Below are 21,128 nucleotides of genomic sequence, written 5' to 3'. Positions count from 1 at the left end.
AAACCTATAAGTTTCATATAATATATGAATTAATAATTTTATTTTACATCAAATAAAATATTTATTCTAAGACCGACTTTTAAAGTAAGACTCTAATGTATTGATTCCTTTCGGAAATCATTTGACCATGTACTTTATCTTGTATCCATATTAGTACAACATGGAGTCTTAATGCAATATGTTTTTTTTGTCAAATTTAAAATATATTGCATTAATAATTTGAAAGATACTCAATCGGGACAAACTCCCAACTGATCATGTAATCGGTTGAAAAACAAATAAACGAGCTAAATATTAGCCGCTTTGTTTCTGGATTACTTAACTAACTGAATACAAATCTTCTGAAAATTGATACGAACGTAATGGTTTCTCGAATAATGCAACCTGCATCTCCCCTGAACTTTTCTCCTGCTAAGTATTTATATATCATCTTACAATTGTGTTACATGTTCATTCTAATGCTGATAATAAATAAGTTTTTGGCATATATATTTGTTAATATATGTTTAAGAAAATTAAAAATAATATATTTTAACGACGTATTATTATATCAATAATTAATAAATTAATAGTTTATCAATTAATTAATATTTTAATTAATTAATTATTTTCCTGAAAGTATTAATTTATTGAGATTTACCGTTATCTGAGTTTGTTAAAGATAATTTAGCGGATAATCGTGGGTAATTGAGGCCAAAAATATTTCACCAAGCTCACCAAACTGCTCCATTTTACTCCAACAAATCTCACCCGTCCTTCACAAACTCTACCCCTCAAAGCAGTTCACAATATACCCCATCTCTTACCCCAATCATTTGATTAATTACCAAGCCTACCCTTTTGATCGAAAACCAAAACTCCAGAACCAAGAGAGAGTGCGTTCCATTTTTTCTCTACTCATTTTCGGAGAGAGTCTCTCTCCTGTCCCAAATCTCTCCCAGCATATACACACATACACACCTATACATACATATCTATACATATATATTAATTATAGTGTATTTTGTATCTATTGTGCTTTAAATATACAGATTCAATTGATCCGATAGCTATGACTATGCTCACTCATCAACCGCTAGATGTAAGTTCCCTTCTCTCTCCCCCCGCTACTCCTCAATTATACCTATACTTACATGTCTTCTTTGTATATATACGCGTGTGTGTGTTGAATTTGCATGATGTGTATGATCCTTAGGGTTTTGGTTTCGTACAGATGCTTTTCGATTGCTTTCGATTTAGTAATTTGTCCAAATTGACAAAATTTAGGGTTTTGTTTCGATAATTGCCGAACTGGATCAGGCGGATTTTTAATTAGTTGTTTCCACTTACGATACTTTGATTAAGTAGTTTTTTGTTTACATAGTTTAACGTGTTTCGTGAAATTTGTAGCAAGAAGATGATGAGATGCTGGTGCCACATCAGGAACTTGAAGTTTCTCCACCCGTGGAAGGTCCGTTGCTGGTGGAAGGACCTCAGCCGATGGAAGGTATAAATTTTAGTTTCTGTAAAAGGTTGTAGATTGGGATTCGGTTGTGTTTATTTTATTGTCGTTTTGATGTTTTTTAGTAGTGACGCAAAATGAAAGCACGAATGCGGTGGAAAGTCAAGCAGTTGATGAGCCACAGGCGTCTAGGTTTACGTGGATGCTTGAGAATTTCTCGAGATTGAACACGAAGAAGCAGTATTCTGACGTTTTTGTTGTTGGTGGTTTTAAATGGTAGTTTGGTCTGAAACTTGTGTCATTCTTTATATATTGATATACACAGTACTAATTACTTATCGGGATATGTCTTGATGCAGGCGTGTCCTTATTTTTCCCAAGGGTAACAATGTGGACCACCTGTCTATGTACTTAGATGTTGCAGATTCGGCGACATTGCCATATGGGTGGAGTAGATATGCGCAGTTTAGTTTGGCTGTGGTTAATCAAATTCAACCCAAGTACACACTGAAGAAAGGTAGCTTCTGCAATAGACTCTTTTCATTATAATTTACAAGCTTGTGTGCGAGTAGATATACAGAACAGCGATAGAATTTATGTATGTTATTGGTCTATTATTAGTAGTTACTCTTTTATCTATTTGCTAAGAACATCTGTTACTGGTTTGTAGTAGTTAGTTCTGGAGCTTGTTGTGGCTATAATTTTTTTTTACTGCATGATAACTGTTCACATTTGATAGGTTAAGAGAAGAGTGTCATATATTAATGTCATTACCATCCAGCAAGTAAACTTTTTATTTTTACATCTAAATGTAGTCGGTTTAAATTTATAAAATTCAATTTTATATAATTTTGTTTATTGGTTGGCTCAGACATGCCATTTCTCCCATGTAATCGTCTTTAAACATTACGGGGGCTATATAAGTTGCAGAACAATTTTCTATCAATTAAAGTTATGTTACATGTGTATATGGCCTGAGATGAAATAAATATGTTATGTAAGTTTGAAAATATTTGAACCAATCTTTGATGGTTCTGAGTTTTGTCAGAGTAATATCTAATGAACCCATTTGCAGTCTTAAATGCTTATATTTCCAGAAATGGCAGCATTTAGTAAATTCGTAATATTAGATTTTATGAAGTGTTTGGTAATAGATCATATTCTTAATACAATTTCACTGTTTTCTCTTGATCAACATCATCCAAGATGAAAAAGATTACTAAGTGATGTGATTGTCAATTATACTTTTTTTTTTCTCTATATTTCTGCAATTAGCTTACCAGCCCAAAATTTAGGTATCGGTCCCTAATAAGCTATGCCAGGTATAGAGTGAAACAACTTTCAGCAAAGAATGTAGGTTTTAACATATTATGTGTTGTGTGGAATAATGGTAAGCTTATATTAGTTACATTGTGTTATAATGAACTTCACTTAGATTATCAAAGTTATGAGAAGACGTGAGATTTTCCCCAGCACCCGAAGAAAAGACTGAAGAAATATTTTTGTTTGTTTGTGTTGTGAACTGCATTTTGTTACTAACGGGTTATCATTTTTATGGTTCAGTTTTAAAAGATACTGATTCCATAAAAAGTGTGTATTAGATTAATAGATTTGCTGCTAACCGCAGTTTCAACTGTAATTACATTCTGCTTATCAAAATAATTGTGGATTCTCGCAGACACACAGCACCAGTTTCATGCAAGGGAAAGTGATTGGGGCTTCACATCTTTTATGTCACTTAGCGAGCTTTACGACCCAAACAAAGGTTTTCTTGTAAATGATACATGCATTATCGAAGCTGATGTTGCTGTACGCAAGGTTGTTGACTACTGGACATATGACTCAAAGAAAGAAACTGGTTATGTTGGTTTGAAAAACCAGGGAGCAACTTGTTACATGAATTCTTTACTTCAGACTTTGTACCATATACCTTATTTCAGGAAGGTAAGAAATCGGGTTCTCAAGACTGTCACGTTTTTGGTTTGCCTATATCCGGAACTTAATGTGTCATCCATTATTATATGTATCAGGCTGTGTATCATATGCCAACAACTGAGAATGACATGCCCTCAGGAAGCATCCCTCTTGCTTTACAGAGTTTATTTTACAAACTTCAGTATAACGATACTAGTGTTGCAACAAAAGAGTTAACCAAGTCTTTCGGATGGGACACATACGATTCTTTCATGCAGCATGATGTTCAAGAACTTAACAGAGTGTTGAGTGAAAAGCTTGAGGATAAGATGAAGGTATCATCTAGTTTACTATTTTGGCCTTCCCCGTCTGTTTTTTTTCTTAAATCCCATCTACATTTTCTCTATCTTATATGGTTTATTGATTCTTACCTCAAACTTAGGGAACTGTTGTTGAGGGGACGATACAGAAATTATTTGAAGGTCACCATATGAATTATATTGAATGCATTAATGTGGACTTCAAATCTACAAGAAAAGAATCATTCTATGGTACGTGTTCACTCTTAATTGGTTAAACCAGTACACTTTACAGAACAATAGTGATGGTAACTGTTTACCCGGTCTTATGTTTCTGTTTTCAGATCTACAACTTGATGTTAAGGGTTGTCGAGATATTTATGCTTCCTTTGACAAGTATGTGGAGGTTGAACGCCTTGAGGGTGATAATAAGTATCATGCTGAAGAACATGGATTACAGGTTAGCTAATGTTTGGATGTATGGTAATTTGATGCATGTTAAAAAGACCTAAATGAAGTCTAGAGATGATCACCATTGATTTTTCTCAGTTGGAACAGATGAGATAATTTTGATTTTTAAGATTTTTGTGGATCCCAACCTCGAAAGACAAGGGGAACTCTTCACATTTTTTATGAAGTTTTCGAGACTTCTAGTTGCCTAATATTTCTACTCATTACTAGGAAAATGTAACAAAGTAAAATGATTTGACCTCGTAAGTGCACCTACAGCCAAAATCTGTTTTTCCACCAAATAGTGTGGTTGCTGGCATACACTTATTTATCAATTTAATTAAATGCTACCGTTTGTCAAAATAAAGCATGTCTTTCCATATTCCATTTTGATTCATCTTATTTTAATGGGTAAAACTATTCTGATATTACAAAATGGTGGTCATAAATAGTATCGATACTTTTTGAGCCAAAGGTGTGCTTGGACAGAGTTGCTGTTGGTTCGTGAATTTATTAGGATAGGTGAGTAAGAAACTTACCATGATCGAACTTGCAATCCGGGAGTCCTCCAAATGTATCGTACTCACATTTTCTAGAGGGAATTTTTTTTAGCAGCTTATGTAAGTCTCGTGGACTTTGGAAGTAACATGAAACGCTAGGCATCATCCTGACAAGGGAAACATATAATAAGCTGATGAGCAAGTGTAAACTAGCAACCATCATCTGGTAGTAGACTAGATTCTGGTTGGAAGTGCACTTTTAAGATTATCTCGTTACATTTGTTTAGTTTCATTAGAGAATATCTATCAAGACCAATTAGTAAAAGCTTCTTTTATGCCTTTCTGTTTGGGTCTCCGGCGTTCTTTTAATCATAATATAAATCAGGAAGTTGAAATAGTTATACCTACTACTTACAAACTGTTGTATTTACTCTTAATCGACTTGTATCTACTACCTACATACTGTCATTTCTTATTTTAAATTTTAAACAATGGAGATATTGACAGATACAGTAATTTCAGGATGCTAAAAAAGGTGTCTTATTTATAGACTTCCCTCCTGTTCTACAACTTCAGTTAAAGCGATTTGAATATGATTTCATGCGAGACACGATGGTGAAGGTAAGCTGTTTGATTTATTCAATTGTTTCCTCTGTTTTGTTGATGCACAGGTTACACATTCATTAGCTTTGCGGTATTACTGTATTTCTTGCAATGCTATTTGGTGGTTGCATGTTTTATAAAGAGCAATTGTGTCATTATTTAGTTGTTTTAAGAACAACCATTAGTCAGAAATCTCTACTATCGGTAAAGCAAAAGTCATTCGTTAATTGAATTTTACTCTAAAAAACATTAAAAACTGCTGTAGTATGTCTCTTCATACTTTTATATTGTTTGGGTATATTTGCAAACTTTCTTTTATGCCTGGTCAGTTACATTGTTGCACGGATCGCGGGTCGATCAGGTACGTGACACGAGTCCGGGTACGTGGGACTTTAGCTTTAGTGAATCCGGTATGATGAGCCATGCATCGGGTTCGCGTATCGATTTGAGGATCCCTTTTTTTATCATAAATATTTATTAAATATTATAAAATTCTGGTACTATTATATATTTTCAGTTTGATAGTTAAATTTAAAAATTAAAAAAAATAATATTTGTAACAACTAAAATTATTTATTTTAGAAATTAATATTTTGAATTTATATAAGTTGATTATTTTGTCGAAATTAAAACATTTATATGCAAGTGCATATCCAAGTTATAAAATGGGAAGGTAATTGGTGAATAGTTGGCTCCATTATTAATAATAAATCATGAACATGGACATGATACAGTCCAGATTCATCCATACTTGCATACATATGACTGTATCTATATACCATTTTATAACCTTTTTATAGCACCGCAAAACAAATATATAATTAATCTTGTTCACTGAAAGCAATCTCCGGAGAATGTAGGCGTTCTATCAGCTTTCTTCCCGGTAATTAGCCATACAAGCTAGTAAACAAAATTAATTTGGGGTATCTTTATATTATTTTATTGTCAATGGAGTTAAAAATCTTCATATTACTGTGTAAAAATATAAATCTTGCTTGAATTAATTGTGCAGATAAATGACCGTTATGAATTTCCTTTAGAGCTTGATCTTGATAGGGAGGACGGAAAATATTTATCACCAGATGCAGATAGGAGTGTTCGCAACCTTTATACTCTTCATAGGTATATATTTGATGCAGTTGACTACCTTTGTTGGCGTGATGCTTCATTCGATTAAGTGTGGCTTCCATTTTGTTTTTAAACTAAATTTGGCGTCAACTTTATTATTTTGGAAGTACGTACAAAAACAATACACTAACTAGTATTATTTACGAATGAGAACTAATGTGTTACTTTGTGGAGTGTTTTGAATACTTCTCTCCAAAGTGTTGTTTTTTTACTAGGAATACAATGTTATCTTCCACCTGACAGTTGATTAGCAGATTTTTAGTTATAGTTGTGATTCGAAACACATGTTTGTATTATTCCTTTTGTCCTACTTTAGTTGGTGGACATTTGGTTGTGCAAGTTAAAGCGGTTAACCATTTCCAGAATTTGCCCGTGTGCGTCTACTTGTCTGTAGTTTTATTTTGTTCATCTACATGACTTCTCATTCACTCGTATCACTTCAATATTAGTACTTGCAGTAAATTTTTCTACAGAACCCAAAGAGTCTGTTACCATCGCTTTAAGCATATATATATATATTAATGAAATAATTATTTCTCTGAACATTCAAGGAGAACTGCTATGTCTAGGCATTTGAGCATGGAACTTATCTTGCATCCGGAGCAGCCTTTTCTCTAATCCAGTTCATGTTATTTGTATAAGCAATTTGTTTGGGGTTCTATGGAATGTTTATCTAGTAATAATGCATGTAGAAACAACTAAGGGCTAGGTGTCCGTTTGTTAACCTTGCAGGGTGCGCTTAGTTATTAGCTTACACTTTACAGTATATGTATAATAAAGAAAGATGAAATGTTAAATTGTTGAGTGTTGACACATGGATATAGCGTATTTGTAAGCTTTTTAGCATAATGAGATGAAGGATGTCATAGGTATGATGGATGATAAGTCCACTTACTAAATGCAGTTACTAGTGATTTGTTGACCTAATTTTTTTGAAGTTTTTTGGAATAGTTTTGTTGCATTAAAGTCTCAATTTATCAATTCGAACTTTTCTCTGTTGTCAATATTTAATGGTTTGCTCACTCATGTTTCTTTTCCTTCACAACAGTGTTTTGGTTCATAGTGGTGGAGTGCATGGAGGACACTATTATGCGTTTATTAGACCGACACTGTCTGATCAATGGTACAAGGATTCATGTTAAAGTACTCTATTATTTCTGAACTTTTGAACTGTAGAAGTTAAGCACTGAGAATGTAAAATGACTTGCCCCTACTTGTTCGGTCCGTGTATCTTTTTTGCAGCGTAGTCAGATTTTTTCACCATGTACACGTCTTGATGGCCGTTTCCTGTCTAGCATCAGTTTTTTAATATTGCTATCCATTCACCTTCTCCTTTAGGTTTAAGTTTGATGATGAAAGGGTTACGAAAGAAGATATGAAAAGAGTGCTGGAGGAACAGTATGGCGGTGAGGAAGAGGTATTGTTATGTATCTCATCAGAGTTCAATATGCGGTTGATTTATCTTGGTTGTTCAGTGCTCTAATATATTTTCCTGTTTACTTTTGTCTATATCAAACAGTTGCCCCAGACCAATCCTGGTTTCAATAATGCCCCGTTTAAGTTTACAAAATACTCAAATGCATATATGCTTGTGTATATACGAGAAAGTGACAAGGAGAAAATAATATGTGATGTGGACGAGAAAGACATTGCTGAGCACCTTAGGGTAACGTAGCATATATCTTTGGACATCTTTATTTTCAACATCTTCATCACAAAGGCATGCATTATATTGACACTTCTCTATCATCTCTTTCCAGATAAGGCTTAAGAAAGAACAAGAAGAGAAGGAGGATAAGAGAAAATATAAAGCACAAGCTCACCTGTACACAATAATTAAGGTAATTATATATATTAGAGTGCTTTACTTTTTTGGTGTCTGCAAGCAGATCTTTTTCTTTAAGCCAGTTCTTGCTAAATTTTGATTTCAATATCAAGGTTGCTCGTGATGAGGACCTAAAGGAACAGATCGGAAAGGATATCTATTTTGATCTTGTAGATCATGATAAAGTGCGGAGTTTTCGAATCCAAAAGCAGGTCCAATTTTCCTCATTTAAGGTAATTTTAATAATCTGTTGTATCTACTAGTCTGGTATGTGCTCAATTATTGTAAGATCTATATTTAGTTGTGCATCTTTAGTCTGTTGTAGATTTAGTTTCCGTTAAACACTATAATGTTTAACATTTTATTTTTTATATATTTTTTTAATCAAAAAGGGGGTAATTATCAGAAAGGGTTAAAATAAAATAAAATATAATAAAAAATTCACGAATACCTTTATTAACAAAATGTTGTTATGCCTTTTCCTTTACTCCGGGCTATAGATAACTTTACTGGTTAAGGTGCTAATTTTGGATATGTGGGTCCACTCCTAGATGGCAGCTACATTTTCGTCCTATTGTCCCACACCTAGTCGGCACTCGGAAGCTAAATTTTTTACTATTGTCCCATTCCTGCCAGCAGCTAATTTTTCATGCTTCTGTCTTTCTTAACTATAACTTAGGTTTTAGAGGACTTCAAGGGTTTTTTTTAGATTACTGACTTAGGATTTAGGTTCTATAAAGTTTGCTGCACACTGATGTATACTATTTTGACATTATTCTTGAATCTAACCAGATGTTTGGTTACTATTTATTTCCATGATTAAGATAACCTTTCTTGAACAATCCTGGGCTCTAAATGGAAATTTTCTTATGATGTCATTCGTTAATCCTTTTAGGTCAATTAGTTTCGATAATAGTAGAACTGTTGTACATCTCTAGCATATATGCTATCATTTAATTTGTTCAAATGATGAGTAGAGATATTTCTCTTGATCTCAATAACTGTTTCTTTGTATTGTTGAACACATCAATTGATAATTTAAGTTATATCAGGTAGTAGAAGTTATTGAAATCTATTATATTTTCAGTTTTAGATGAATATTAGGGTCATGTTAAGAGATGTTTTCTAGTTCAAATGTGTTTTATACTTCTTCAACACAGATATTTATTCACCTATACTGGGACATGATCTTCAGCATAAGAGGAACACTGAAAGCAATGTTTACCCTATTTGTTAGCCTTTCATTTTCTTTCTGGTAAAATTGTCTGAATTGATATAGAACTTACGGTTGTTTGATTTAAATTATTTTCGAAAAATAAGTATTGAATTCTTAAAAGAAGTACTGTAACAGGTATATTTTCCGAGAGGATTGAAATGACAGTTTTTAGGGGTGTTTGGTTTTTATTTTTGTAAGAGAAGTACTGATTTTTTTTAAAGTATTACGTTAACAGTTACTTTTTCTGAAGAACTGTACTTATTTTTAAAAGGGAAATGTTAACAACAGCCCTTAAGGCTGTGTTTAAGCATTAAAACACTTTTAGCTTTTAATAGGTTAGAGGATTACAGCTGGACGAATGAACTTATCAATTAAATGAATGGCTACTAAATGCATTTACTGCCCTATTAAAATGCATGTACTACTTATTTGAATCATCCATAATCAATTGTTTTTATTAATTAAGTTTATATATCAAAATTTGGAAAATGTTAGATGTAAAAAATTGGTTTCCAATTTATTTACTAAATGCCATTGTCAAACTCTAATTTGCTATATACATATACAATGAACCCCCTGCATTCACATCAACATTATAATTAACTATTTTATACCGTCACGTTAACCATGCCATGTCATTTGCAAATAATTGTTTATACTCATTTTTGTAACTCTTGCACTACTAATCAAATTTTATGATTTTTTTATATCGAAACTATGTTTAAAAATTAAGAAAATTTTAAATCATATTTTGGCTATGTATAAATATTGCTCAAAGTTAAGATTTAAGATATTCAGTTTGATTAAATATATAAAATTATAATTTTGATAAAATATGTTAGAAACATTTAACTACCGAAGGCGGGTCATTAGGTGTGAACTCGTTACATGTGTGTATACAAGAGAGAATGCATACATTTATTTTGCAAATACAGTTGAAAAGGTTCAGATAACAAGGAAATTATTAATTGCTTAAACACAGCCCTTAGGGCTATGTTTAACATTACCCTTTTAAAAAAAAGTTAAAGCGAACACGTTTGTATTTTAAAATCTGATTATTTCTGGTTCTATAAACTGTTTTCTCCCTAAATATGGAGTTCCTTGTAGAATGCTAACAGGTGTTCTTATGCAGGAGGAGGTTGCCAAAGAATTTGGTATACCGGTTCAGTTTCAGCGTTTCTGGGTCTGGGCAAAGAGGCAAAACCATACATATCGTCCTAATCGACCTTTGACTTCGCAGGAAGAAGCACAAACGGTAAAAACTGAGTACTTGATATTGCTATCAATTTGTTAACATGAATTTATGGCATTGGCACATGTTTGTGCTACAAGCTGAATCTTAAAATTGGTGGCGGGGGGATGTTTGCATTGTACTCCATCCTTTGAGAACTTCTATCGACACTATTCATGTGTACGATCTAGTGTTTTTATTACACTTCGTGTCACTAACATGCAAATTGAGATCGTGCTCACATATTTGCTTTTAAAAGTCTATTACTGTCGAAAGAAATACGTGTCGAAGTAAATAACTAAATACAAATTTTCAAGCAGTTGTGCATCCCCTCGAGGAAATTTTCCAAAAGTTTTACTTTCTGGGTATTTATTGTATTATAGCTAAAGCAAATGGGTTTTTACACTATGGCATATGATTTAGCTAATTAATACAGTTCAGTAGGAGATAGCAGCAATCATAGGTTGAGATGAGTATGCACTGTTTGCATATATTTGAATGGAAGTATCGAAGTTGCTTCTCTCGCATATACGAGTCATCACGGTTCACTTTTAAAGCTAATGACTTGCATGTCATAAATGCAGGTTGGACAATTAAAGGATTCTTCTAACAAGAACCACAATGCTGAGCTAAAATTATTTTTAGAAATTCAGACTGGGCAGGTAATAATGCAGTTTTAAGTGGGACACCTTTCACAATTTTAGTTGACCTTTCCAATATGAGTGACTTGCCCAAACTTTGCAGGACTTGCATCCTATACCACCACCGGACAAAAGTAAAGAGGATATACTCCTTTTCTTCAAGCTTTATGATCCTAAGAAAGAAGAGCTTCGGTAAGTAGCACCTGCAGTATCATTTTGTCGTATATCATGGCTAAATTTCTTTTTCTTTTTATGTATCAATCTATATTAATCTGCCTCCTGCATAGTACCCCTTGCCTAACGAACAACACACCATGTGAAGAATATCAATAGAATATGCAGTGTTTTACGCTCCTTGTGCCACCCAAGTTTTACTCGCATTGTGCCTCCAATGCTGTCAACTCAATGAAACATGATCCCTTTACTAGTTTTTATAAACTCATGAGCACGAAGTGAAAATCAGCTACATGGATGTGGATAACAAAAAAAATGCTAGTTGCTTATATGAATTAAATTCTTCCCTTCAGAAAATGTAAAATTGTTGGTAAACCTCATAGCCTTTAGCGACCACTGCGTATTTCCCCAAACTAGAGAAATAACATTTTTTACTATAGTAAAAAGTTTAAACTTTTGAAACATGTACCCCACTCTGAATATCTCGTTGAGAAACTTACTCTGCAGGAAACTTGTAAGTGTGCCAACCATATGCATGCAATTTTGGGACAAGGGTGCCAAAGTGATATTCACGAGAGTGTGTGGTGATTCGGCAAAGTTGGTATCCTTAAAAAGTGCTAACAATTTGGAATGCTCTTACAATAATCAATAATATGGCAAATTAAATCACAGCTTGCAAAATCCTAACCCCAGCTTCAAATGGTTGTTTCTTTTTCATTACCAACGGAATTGACAGTCCTGGAAAGAGTATAAGGAAGAGGGGATAGTGAAGAAAACAGAACAAAAGCAAATTTTAGGAGATAAGACAAATGGAGGCATATAAGTGCATTGCATGAGAGGTGCAAAATGTTTTCGGTGGCTCCAGTAAGAAGACTGGCTTCTGAACATTGTCCCTTTTATTTATCTCTATATGTCCGTTATGGTATCATTTAAAACCGACATTTATAAATTGATGGACTGGCTCAGAGGTTAAGAATTGGGAACCCTTTGCAGGATAAAGCTTGTAAGAGACTCACAAAAATATCCTAGATTAAAAGAAACAGATAACTTTAAAGATCAATAACAATTGAACCATGGTTATCGACTAGTCGGCGAGTCGCTGGGGATGAAAAAGTCGAGGAGCGACTTTTTGTTTTGTCGTCCATGGGTTTTACCCGACCCGACCTGGCCCAAATAGTCAAAATAGGGTTTTTTAAACCCAAGACTTACCCAATTCTTAATCTGGACGGCTACAAAGGCGACGTATTCATGTCCAATTAACAGATCCATCAATGACGATTAAAGTTACGTTTTGTCCATCTCTATCTTCTTTTCGTCTTACTTCCTCTTCTTTATCTCTTTATTCTTTCTCTATTTTTCTTCTCTCTTCTTCATCTCTCCTCTACATGTACGTGTCTATACATACATGTTTTGTATATAAATATAGACACAGTTTTTCTATCTGTTTTATAAAAAAGGTTTATTGAATCATTTTTTTTCCTTTTTTGTTTCTTTTTTCTATTTCATTACTTATTCACTCACAAAAACGAATTTCAATCTTTCATTTATTTAAAAACCAAATATTTGTCAATCTTTGACACCAAAAAATGACTTTTATTTGAATTTTATGTTTTAAATTTATTTTATCAGGTTTAAAATTTTAAAATTTATCCATTTAAATAGTTTTTTTTCTTCACAACTTCAAATTAATTTCATCAATTTTAAATCTTCAAATTTCATAAGCGCGTTTTAATTTTCAAGTTATCAGATGTTTTTTTAATACAAGTTGACAATTTTATAAAAATTTACACACTTATAGTTTAGTAATCTAATTACAAAATTCTGTGTTTCAAATTTTGATGAACAAAACTATTCACTATCCACTGAATTGATAATAAAAAATTTGCACATTCGACTAATCTATTAGGTAGTGGTATTGGTACCTTTTATCTGTTAGTTTTCACCTGAATTATGTAATTGACATATGCTAACCAAAAATATATATTATAATTGGGCACTGGTCCCTGGCAAACTTGCCAGGGAGTTTTAACACGACAAATGCTTTTTGCTTCGGTAGATGGGAAAATCAATGGCTGAGATTTAAAATGTTGACGTGTAGTACCGCGGTTAATGTGTAAATTCTCTTTTTCATGAACACCTAGGGTTTTTGTTGTACAGCTATCCCACCACTTGTATTCTTTTAATAAGATTTTTTTTCTTCTTATTTTTGAGAAAATAAGATATATTTCTTGATTTATACTCCCTCCGTCCCGTAATACATTTACTATTTTGACTTCTGACACTATTCATGATAAGCGATTGACTATTAATTTACGTCTAATCTATAAGATCAAATATAGTCATGAGTGATCTTGTTGAATTCGTATTTATGAGTACTAATGAAGTTTTTATATATAGTACTAATACGAAATTAAAAATATTAACAATTAAAAATGTGCATAGTGTCCAACATAAATAGGAAACGTTTTTAGGGACGGAGGGAGTAGTTATGATAATCATAGTTTTTTATTTATATTTTTCTAAAATGGAATTTTTTCATTTTATAATGTGAACCGATTAATTAAAAAATTTTAGTTGCAGTTTTGAAATAAAAATTATTAAACATTAATTAAAAACAAATTAAAGTTGAATAATTTTCACAATATATATTTAAAAAACATCGTAAAAACAAATAAACCATGCATTCAATCCATACTGTTCTTGCTTGCTACATTTCTTTGACTTGTCAAGGAAAAAGAGAATCATAATATAATTAAAATTTAAAATAGGAAGAGTGTACTGTTATAACATCAGGTAATCAAGTATACTATTGAATTTTGTGAGTGCAATTTCAAATGATGACTAGTTCTTTATTAATACTAATTAATATCATTTACTAATATGTAACTTTAACTTATTTGTTTTATGTTTAATAATCTAATTCAGAATTAATAATAAAATATTTTATTTAATCTTTTCACATTGTAACATGATTTTTTTTTAAAAAAATAAATAAATAAACAACTATAATCTAAAATGAAAGATATAAAACTACAAGACTACTATAATTGCAAATTTAGGTTATATAAGAAAATAAGGTCAGGTGTAAAAAAACCCTACATACCACTGAAAAAGACCGCGGTTGCTACTGGAGAGTTACAGGTACCGTGGACATTAACCGCGGTACGATTCAGAGATTTTTGAAATCACAGCCATTGATTTTTCAATCCAACGAAACAGAGATCGTTTGTTGTCTTAAGGCTACATGGCAAACGTTTGCCTGGGACCAGGCCCCATTATAATTACTCTAAATATATGTATGTCGACTTCTTACGACTAGTCGGGCTACTTGTCGACTAGTCAATTTGAAGGTACTTAGGCGTGGAGGCTCGACTTGTCGACTTTACAACCTTGAATTGAACTCAGTTGTGCATCCGCAGCATATCCAGTTATGCAAAGGAAGTTTACTGCAGCTGCTCGTTTATTCTAAATTCGCGATATTCGTCTGCTAGATCGATTGTTGTTCTTACAGCATGTTTATCTATGAATACGTGTGCATGCCAAACACATAATTCATGTATTGTGTTTGAAATGTACGTTGGTCGTAGTATGGCAGAAGTATTTGTCACTGGTCTCACTGTTTTGTATTGCTGACTGTTGACTACACTTTCTGATCATCTCATATGCGAAGATACGCTGGTAGACTTTTGGTCATTGTATGGCAGAAGTATTTGTCACTGGTCTCACTGTTTTGTATTGCTGACTGTTGACTACACTTTTTGATCATATCATATGCGCAGATACGTTGGTAGACTTTTCGTGAGGAGTACTGGAAGGCCGGTTGAGATCTTAGAAAAGTTGAATGAGATGGCTGGTTTTGATGCTGATGAGGAAATTGAACTGTTTGAGGTTTGTTTTTCAAGTGAAAGTTCTTTGTCTCTCCTTTTGGCAGCCTGTTGCTTTTGCATTGTTAGAGAGTACTTGAAAAGTTGCATATTATGGATTACTTGTATAAATGCAAAATGCTTCTAATGTTTTCTCCGAAAAACCCAATTGCATCTATATCACCAATGGTGTTAGATTTGTACAGAACTCTTAGTTTATGATATTTATTGCTTATTAGCGCTGAATATTGATCCCATTCAGGAGGTTAAATTTGAGCCCTGTGTGATGTGTGAACGACTTGACAAGAGAGCTTCATTTCGTTTGAGCCAGGTATAATTTAATTAGATTTCCATACTTGTCAATGTGAATCAAGTGGAGTGGCTTTGCATTGTACTAATATTGCCATAAAGGCTTTCTCTTATAATTTTATGACTCCGTAGATCGAAGACGGGGATATAATTTGCTTCCAGAAATATCCTCAGCCTCAAAATGAAGAGGATTATAGATATCCAGATGTCCCCTCATTTTTGGAGTATGTGAAGAATCGTCAGGTACATACATGCGTGTAGACTTTTTTTCTACGCTGCCTATTCCATTATCTTTTATATTGATAATGCATTTTATGTTTTTTTTTAACTTCTTATTCAGTAGGTAGTTTTCGGCAATGTTACCTGGACTCGGGTATGGGTGTCGGACACGGGTTCATATCCAAGTGTCGGGCTCGGCAATATTCTGAAAAATTTACATGTTTTTGGCCTAAAATAAGTGTCCAAGTGTTCATACCCATGTCCGAGTGTCGAGTGTCGAGTGTCCGACACGGGTACTCGAAGCAAAATGAAGAGTCTGGGTAACTAAGGTTTTCGGTGGTTATTACATTTTCTACTGTCCAATTTTTTATGGTCTTTAACCTATTGAATTAATGTTAATGTGAATAGCATTAAAATGTTATTATTCGGCTGTGGTACAATCTATGTTACTCGGAATCTTCATTTTACCTTTGAGTACCCATGTCGGACACTCGACACTTGGACATGGACACTCGGATTCGGACACTTCTTTTAAGCCAAAAACATGTATATTTTTTAAAATATTGCCGAGTCCGATACTTGGACACGTGTCCATGTCGGACACTTCTAGCCAAGTTCGAGTAATATAGGGTACAATTAACTCTGTACGCTCCCTCAGCAATACACAGTACACACACATCCACACGCAGGGTACTATGCTAGACAGTTTATGTTTAGGCAACTTACCAAATGCCAGAAAGATATAACTGCATATTTGCCCAAATAGTGTCGTTGTACTTCCTGGGTTAATAACTACATAGATTTTGTTAACAAGAGAAAGGAACTCTTTCCTTACCTACTAAAGATTGTAGATCTGGTTCAGGAAAGGAAAGGTTATTTGTTGATTGTATTTAGTGAACTGCTTGGAGCTCGTTTGTGTAAGTTATTTTTTTTTCTGGCTTTTTAGTCAGAAAAAGTAGCTAAAGCCTAAAAGGTACTTATTCCAATGAATTTTGGCAAACAGGCTTCAAGATTAAAAATTATATCACATTTTGAGTTAAAAATAATGTTAATATATATCAGATCCTTTTTCAATATATAGTTTTTAGTGAGTTTGTTTTAAGAAAGCTGTTTAAGTCTTTTTGTTGCTGTGGTCTGTTTGCTCTTGAGTTTCTTCCAACTTCTTGCTTTTCATTCTTTGCAGATTGTTCATTTTCGATCTCTTGAGAAGCCCAAGGAGGATGATTTCTGTCTAGAATTGTGAGCACATCAATCATATGTTTTACACACATCTGCTTCTACGGTAATAGCTGACATGATTTCATGTTTATTTATAGGTCCAAATTACATACCTATGACGATGTTGTTGAAAGAGTGGCACAGAAACTAGGACTGGAAGATCCCTCTAAGATCAGACTTACTCCTCATAACTGCTATTCTCAGCAACCTAAACCCCACCCAATTAAATATAGAGTAGCAGAACATTTGTTAGATATGCTGGTGCATTATAATCAGGTTGTTAGATAATGATGCCTAGTTGTGTTCATGTAACCGGATGTTTCTAATTTGGGATAAAAAGCTAAATGTCATATAGTGATATAGGTTAAGGAAGAAGCGCAACTCAAACACTATGCTTGTGTGAAAGCTTACAAATTTTTGTTTTCTTCTGGACAGATCTCTGACATTCTGTACTATGAAGTGCTCGATATCCCTCTGCCAGAATTGCAGTGTCTCAAAACTCTGAAGGTTGCTTTCCATCATACAAATAAAGATGAAGTGAGTCTGGAAATGCTTTCTTTCCACCCGTGCTCAAGTTATTTAAGTCCTTGTATGGTTATAATACATCACACTTTTTCCAGGTGGTTATACATAACATTCGACTGCCCAAACAGAGCACTGTAGGAGATGTGCTTAATGAAATTAAAACAAAGGTAGATTTGCTCTGCATGGAATTTGCTCTCAAATCCTTTGTTATGCTGCTACCGTAATTCTTATATGTTGCATTTGTAGAGTCTCTCTTGCTGCTACCGTAATGCCTATATGTTGCAGTTGCCCATCGTAAAAAATCAGACAAACATACGATGATGAAAACAAGTAAATAAAACTGTTGATATAAGATTGGCTAACCTTCAGGTGAAAACCACTCGTTGTGCAAACCTGGGACCCCTTTTTTAACTGCTAGATGCCTAGATTAACTTGACTAAACCAATTGTTTCAAAAGATTTAACTTATATATTCATATAATTTTATATAAATTTTTTATAGGACCACGACAAAATGTTGACATAAATTTAGCAGAATCATAATGCTGTATAACCATTATTTTGCAGAACCACGACTTTAATATTTTTCTACAGAACCACACAAAATTAAGTACTATAGAAGCACAATATAATAAATCTATTATTTTGTTAGTAACACAAAAAATAATTTCAATATTAAAAGATGGTTCTGCAAAAATAATTTATACAAATAAAATTGGTTCTGCAGAATATTATGTTATGTTATTTAATTATATTAAGTCTAAAAAGAATTCTCTTCTAATATAACCTCCAAAAAATAAAATTCTAATTTAAAGAAGAGGTCTCAGGGTTTTTATTCTGAAGTAGTTTGCAGCGGAATGTTACTATAATTGATTAACAGTTAAGTCATACTTAAGTAAAATAGTTAATTGAAGCTAAAGAATTTTATTAATTAGAATAGTTTTTTTAATAAATGATTACAAACTAAATAAGATTATTTTATAAGTTATTGTGTTTATAATTTACAAAATAAGTTGGACCACTGTTTCGATCTGCTACCCTCTACCTCCTCTCTCTCTCTCTCTCTCTCTCTCTCTCTCTCTCTCTCTCTCTCTCTCTCCTCCTCTTTTCCTCCCTCTCCTCTCTATCTGCAACTCATTTTCAGTTTGGGGCAAATTTTGAGCGAACTTTGACTAGTCGCTCTGAATAGCTTGAGGTTTCTTCCATTTAGTCGAACGTCTTTCCTCCAAAAGTTGAGTCAGTAATCCTATTCGTTCCTCAAATTACAACTTACTGACAAGTCGAAAGCCAAACACCTATGCTTTCAATATAGATTTATTCACCAATATCCTTTGTTTTTTTGGTAACTCGGGCAGACACTGTCGTGAGTTTGTATCAGTTTTTTGTTGTGCTGTATAAATTAACTTTACCAAATATTATATGCTTCCTTTTGCAGGTAGAATTATCTCATGCCAGTGCGGAGCTTAGACTGCTTGAAGTCTTCTATCACAAGATATACAAGGTATAAAGTAATTAAATTGTAATTTAGTATGCTGTTATGGGTCCATATATAATTGCTGATTTTTAACAATCATTGATTTGTAATATTGTGTTTAATATTCGTAGCTGACCATACTTTGTCTTGATCTCTTTTTGCTAGATATTTCCTTTGAATGAGAAAATTGAGAATATAAATGACCAATACTGGACACTGAGAGCAGAGGAGGCAAGTAACTATAATTATACTGTCATCTTTTCTTTTGCTTGCTGAATTTGAAAAGAAGTTTAATGTTCAAAATATAGCTTTTGGTGTCAAGTCAACTGCAGTTGATGCGTATATTGCCGAAATTGTTTCCTTGCTGTTCTCTTAACACCCTTTCTTTGCTAAGACTTTGTTCCCTTAAATGTATTCTATTAGAGGGGCGTCTTTGCCTAAAATGTTTTTTTCCGCATAATACAGATACCCGAAGAAGAAAAGAACCTTGGTCCACATGATCGCCTAATACATGTTTACCACTTCTCAAAAGAGACTGCCCAGAATCAAATGGTAATAAAGAGTAAACGCAGTAGATGCGGAATTCTTGCATGAATGTTTTGGCTGTATTTGTGCTTAGTTCTAGCCAATTGTAAGATGCGGAGATTTATATGCAATGTACTTTGTTTGGTTTTAACAGCAAGTACAAAATTTTGGGGAGCCATTTTTCTTGGTCATCCATGAAGGTGAAACTTTGGTAGATGTTAAAATGCGTATTCAAAAGAAATTGCAGGTTCCAGATGAGGAGTTTTTGAAGGTACATCTGTTTCTTTGTCACGTGGCTGCTCAATATCTAATCCCAACTTGATTTAACATTTTTTTTCTACTCTAGTTGATTTGTTAGTGAGAATTGACTCCTGGTTTTTTCTTTGCATATGGTTACTTTCTGGGGGATTCAGTGGAAGTTTGCATTTTTATCTCTGGGAAGGCCAGAGTATCTGCTGGACTCAGATGTTGTATCTACCCGTTTCCAGGTGCCTAAGAATTGCGACATTCATATTATGTCTTGAAATCTTTTAAGCACTTTAATGTCAAACTTAAATTTGAGTTTGCTTTTAGAAGCGAAATGGTCAAGTCTTTTGAACAAAAGATAGTTGCTTAAAGCTGGACACTGCCTAAACTTTTGATGTTGGTCTTTGTAGAGGAGGGATGTGTATGGTGCTTGGGAGCAATATCTTGGGTTGGAGCACTCTGATACTACTCCTAAAAGGGCTTTTGCTGCTAACCAGGTATTACATTATGCTGTGTGAACATATAGATGACATATGGATATGCTTATCTCTTAGATGTCTATGAAATTTTCTTTCCGATAAGCGAGAGTGCAGCATAGATTTATATTAAAGTTTTGACTATACATATGAAACAAGTTGGTTTATAAGTTGGACTTGTATTCTGGGTTAACTCTTGCTTTAATATTTTTGCAGAACCGGCATACATATGAGAAGCCTGTCAAAATATACAACTAGCTGTTGAACAGAACTACCAACAGTGCTTGGATGAATTTCCATCCTCTTAAGATCAAATTGGTTATGTTAAAGAAGGGGTCGAGAGGACAAAGCAGCGTTAGACATTGGCAGGATGTGTGATGATCCATTTTCTCTTTTCCAGCTATAATCTTTTTTTTGTAGGCTACATCTTAATTTTGACTTGGGCAGGAAAGAAAGGGGTTTCTCTCACATTTGACCTGTTTTTACCTGCCCACTTGGGCTTTTGGAATCTGTGACCTTTCTTGTCCTTTATGTTTAGGCACCAAGTCTTCATGGAGAAGATTGGGGCCTATGATATTCAGCTAATGTTGTAGCTTAGCCAAGTACATAAAAAGATTTTGATTGACTGAAGTGTTCTGGGTGTAGTCGAGGCCTTTCTTTCACCCGTCATTTGTTTAGGGGGAGGTTTGTTAACGTCTCTAGCTGGGTTGGGAGTAGATACATTTTTCTGATTTTGTAAAGGTATAATGATACTGTTTAGCCGTCAATAGATTCTTGTTATAGTGCCTTTATTGTTTTGTAAAAATTTCTACTCTTGTTACATAATTTATATAATAAGTTTCTTGTGTAGAA

General features: G+C 33.5%; 1 protein-coding gene across 2 annotated transcripts; it reads left to right on the top strand.

Annotated features, from left to right (window-relative positions):
- The first annotated feature begins 757 nt into the window (after positions 1 to 757).
- LOC141699794 (ubiquitin C-terminal hydrolase 12-like) lies at positions 758 to 21,128 on the top strand. 2 transcript variants are annotated; one of them, XM_074503624.1, is made up of 32 exons: positions 758 to 1,081; positions 1,390 to 1,486; positions 1,570 to 1,717; positions 1,801 to 1,958; positions 3,120 to 3,385; positions 3,472 to 3,690; positions 3,798 to 3,906; positions 3,999 to 4,114; positions 5,127 to 5,225; positions 6,220 to 6,329; positions 7,384 to 7,458; positions 7,674 to 7,752; positions 7,855 to 8,001; positions 8,096 to 8,176; positions 8,274 to 8,393; positions 10,509 to 10,631; positions 11,192 to 11,269; positions 11,352 to 11,440; positions 15,202 to 15,310; positions 15,548 to 15,616; positions 15,727 to 15,837; positions 16,997 to 17,052; positions 17,130 to 17,307; positions 17,467 to 17,568; positions 17,652 to 17,723; positions 18,991 to 19,056; positions 19,195 to 19,260; positions 19,495 to 19,581; positions 19,709 to 19,825; positions 19,968 to 20,042; positions 20,211 to 20,297; positions 20,493 to 21,128. In XM_074503624.1, exons 1-32 carry the CDS (start codon positions 1,052 to 1,054, stop codon positions 20,532 to 20,534), a joined length of 3,381 nt encoding a protein of 1,126 aa, XP_074359725.1. In that variant the 5' UTR covers positions 758 to 1,051; the 3' UTR covers positions 20,535 to 21,128. The 2 variants fall into 2 exon arrangements, with proteins under 2 accessions (XP_074359725.1, XP_074359724.1); XM_074503623.1 differs by having other exon boundaries at positions 759 to 1,081; positions 1,567 to 1,717.

Source organism: Apium graveolens, unplaced genomic scaffold (genome assembly GCF_009905375.1).
Source record: "Apium graveolens cultivar Ventura unplaced genomic scaffold, ASM990537v1 ctg1319, whole genome shotgun sequence".
Lineage (NCBI taxonomy): Eukaryota > Viridiplantae > Streptophyta > Magnoliopsida > Apiales > Apiaceae > Apium > Apium graveolens.
This window is presented reverse-complemented; position numbering and strand designations above follow the sequence as displayed.

Coding starts and splice junctions, on each gene's coding strand:
- LOC141699794 (XM_074503623.1), top strand. CDS start 1,052: ATGACTATGCTCACTCATCAACCGCTAGAT. Junction 15,838..16,996: donor AGTATGTGAAGAATCGTCAG/GTACATACATGC, acceptor CATTCTTTGCAG/ATTGTTCATTTTCGATCTCT. Junction 17,724..18,990: donor TTAATGAAATTAAAACAAAG/GTAGATTTGCTC, acceptor TTCCTTTTGCAG/GTAGAATTATCTCATGCCAG.